The sequence below is a fragment of the Chaetura pelagica genome, unplaced genomic scaffold (assembly GCF_000747805.2).
Source record: "Chaetura pelagica isolate M959 unplaced genomic scaffold, ChaPel_1.0 scaffold79, whole genome shotgun sequence".
NCBI lineage: Eukaryota > Metazoa > Chordata > Aves > Apodiformes > Apodidae > Chaetura > Chaetura pelagica.
In genome coordinates this window covers 33,397-36,500 of record NW_009969339.1, presented here as the reverse complement: position 1 = coordinate 36,500, position 3,104 = coordinate 33,397, and the positions used below count along the sequence as shown (strand labels likewise).

Genomic DNA, 3,104 nt, shown 5'->3' with positions numbered 1-3,104 from the left:
AGTACACGGTGCTGGCAGACCTGCCCAAGCCCAAGCGCCTCGGCCAGCGGGATGCTGTCGACCGCTGTGGTTCCCGCACGCTCAGCCCCGGCCGGGCGGAGGTGGAGAAGATATTTGGCTGCCAGCGCAGGTGAGAAGCAAGGGGTCTGTGCAGTGGTCAGAGGTGGGGGATCGCCCCGCTCTGCTGTTGGGAGGCCTCTGCCTCCCAGTTGCCCTGCCTCGGGGAGAGAAGTGGGGCTAGGTGGCGAACATCGGCGTTCAGCTGTGCTTAAGTTTCCCTTAAAGCAAGGGTTGGGTTTAGGCTCAGCACCTGCCAGCGTGGGGAGCTCGCCTGTTGGCAGCACACAGGCAGCTAAGGCCATTGGAAAAGTGGAGCAAAGCTGTTCCACTGGATGCAGAGGGAGATTCCCACCCTCCTCATCCTCACAGCCACCTCCTGGAAGCTGCAGGATGTGCTGCTGAGCAGGACAAGCCATGGGAAGGGGAAAGGAAAGAGGTGGTCCTCACTGCAGTGTCAGTGGCTCCCCAGGGATCTAGGGTCCACCTTAGGACCCTGCTCAGGAAAGGACTGGGGATGCCAAGAAGTACCCAGTCCTGGTTGGATCTTGGCTGGAGAAGTACCACTGGCTCCAAGTGTAGTGGCACAGGGCAGGATGGGATGTAAGTGAGGACCATGGAAGTAGGCTGGACAGATGGGTGGGATGTGAAGGGCCAGATGGAGGGAAGCTTAAGGAATAGTGTGAAGAAGACATGGGGGAAGCAGCACGACATGAAAGCTGGGGTGGTGGAAGTGATGGGGTCAGGGAGATGCTATGATGCACACAGCACCTGGGGCAGGTGGAGGTCTGTGGGGTCAGGCTTAGGTGGAGCAGGGTCTGCAGGGGCTCTGCCTCCAAGCTGAGCCTGGCAGCAGCCAGACAAACTCTGTGTGCCCTCAGGAAATCAGAGACCCTGGAGGCCTTCCAGGCCCTGGAGGAGGGCCGTGTGGACCGACTCGATGGCAAGACCCCAGTGCCACCCAGCAAAGGCCGCCCAGTTCCAAGACAGTCCAGCCCCAGCCTGCCCAAGGAGGTGAGGCCTGCTCAGCAGGGCCCCAGCTCAGCTCCCCACGTAGGGTTGCTTTTCCCAGCCACACCTTCCTCTATTTCTGCCACATGCTTCTCTCTTCCATTCTCCTGCTCCTCCTTCCCTTTATTCCCAGGCTATGGACTAGGACTTTTGGCTCTTAAATGGCAGCAGCACCTTCACCCTTTGGGTACAAGAGGCTTTTCTTCAGCATAGACTGGCTCCATGCATGAGGATGCAGTTGTTGTCTGGGGAATTATTTAGCCAATCTGTCTCCCAGACCTAATCCTGTCTTGTTCCTGCTCACCAGTATTTATTTATTTTCTAAGAGGACTGTTTGCTTTCCCCCACGTCCCTAGGGTCAGCGGCAAACGTGGCACCTCGAGCAGCGCAGCAGAGACCCCAAGGGGCCCCTACGTTCCCCTAGCCCAGCTCGGCACCCCGAGAAGACCAGCAAGAACCGGGGGGACCCCCTGCGGCCCACCAGCCCCTCCTGGCTGCTGGAGAGAGGCAGCCGGAGCCCGCGCTCCGCCAGCCCGGCTCCTCGGTCAGAGCGGAGGGCAGGGGAGCCCCTGAGCCCTCCCTGGCACTCGGACAAAAGCTGGAGAAGCCGAGGGGAGCCCAGCTGGCCACAAACCTCAGAGAGGGGCCGAGACACCTGGCAGGCCAGGAATACAGGGCAAGTCCTGGAGAGGAAGAGCCGAGGGGACTCTCTGCACCCTGCAGGCCTTGGGAAGGGCTCGGACAACAGGAGGCTGAGCCAGGTAGGGGCACCAGCACGATCCCTCAGTCCTGGGAGACATATGGAGAGCACGTGGAGAAGCCAAAAGATCTCATCTCCCAGCACAGTGCGGGGGGCAGAGAGGCAACGGGTGAAGTCGGGGGAGCCACTGCAGCTCAGGAGGCCCGGGAAGCCATCTGAGTGTGGCTGGCAGAGCCTCCGGGAAAAGCTGCCAGCCTCGCATCCTGGGAAGGGCATCGGCAGTGACTCGAAAGGCCGAGGCAAACCTCTGCGCCCCACAAGCCCAACACGACCACTGGAGCAGGACTGGGGGGGTCGGAAGGATGCCCGCCAAGCGCAGGCATGGGAGAAGGACTGGAAGCAACAAGGGAAGCCTGTGTGCCATGCAGACTTGAAGCACCAGCTGGAAAGGGACTGGAAAAGCCCTGCTAAATGTCTGGACACAAGACTACGGCCAGATGACAGCTGGAAAAGGCCTGAGAGTCCAGCACAACTGCTGGAGGACGACTGGAAGGGTCCCAAGCACACTCAAGACACAAACAACCCAGAGAAGCCATTGGAAAGCGACTGGGGGAACAAGAGGCTTCTAATTTACCATGTGAGTTGGAACAGAAACCAGAGGTGATGGGGATGCCCCCAGGCATAAAACCAGCAAGCACAGAGTGGGTGGGTCCCCTGGGTTGCAGTTCTGCACGCTCAGCCTCCCTTGGATCCTCTGCTTCTCCAGGGGAGCTGTGCTGCCTGCATGGCACTGGGAGGAGGGAGGATGCATCCCTTGCTCCTGGCCCATGCCAGGAGGTGAATGCTCGGATCTGGGAAAAGAGGCAAGGACTTAACCAGCACGGCTTCAGCTCCTGCTTTCTCCCCCTGCAGCCCCAGCTGGGTGGAGGCACCTTCCCACCACACAGCAGTGCCAGCTCCTCTGGAAGCCCACAGCCACATTCGAATGCCAGTGAGAAGCGCAACAAGGTAGGGGCCAAGCCCTGGGAATGAGGAAGGGTGGCCACCCTTCTCTGGTGGTCACTGCAGGCAGCACCTGGGTCTCCAGCACTTGATCTGAACAGGCTCAGGGTGGTGCTGCCTTCCTGTGACCTCCTGGGCACCACACTCACTAGCGCTGCCCTTGCATTCATCCTTTCCCCATTTATCAGGTAGGGAATCTGAGGCACAGAGCCTTTTCTTAAAGCCAGAGAGGGACAATCAGGAGGTCTTAGACTAAAATTGTAGTGTCCCTGCTTTCCTTCCCTTTGTTATTGCCCAGTGGTACGATGGCACAAAAGGTTTTACAGGGATGAAG

The 3,104-nt window shown here is 59.4% G+C and overlaps 1 protein-coding gene across 1 annotated transcript in view; it reads left to right on the top strand.

Moving 5' to 3' along the window:
- TRIOBP (TRIO and F-actin binding protein) overlaps positions 1-3,104 on the top strand; it is a 20,549-nt gene that overhangs the window by 3,237 nt on the left and 14,208 nt on the right. Inside the window, exons 4-7 of the mRNA XM_010005829.1 lie at positions 3-130; positions 939-1,071; positions 1,425-2,405; positions 2,681-2,776. Coding sequence (XP_010004131.1) covers positions 3-130; positions 939-1,071; positions 1,425-2,405; positions 2,681-2,776 — 1,338 coding nt within the window. The remainder of the gene's footprint in view (positions 1-2; positions 131-938; positions 1,072-1,424; positions 2,406-2,680; positions 2,777-3,104) is intronic.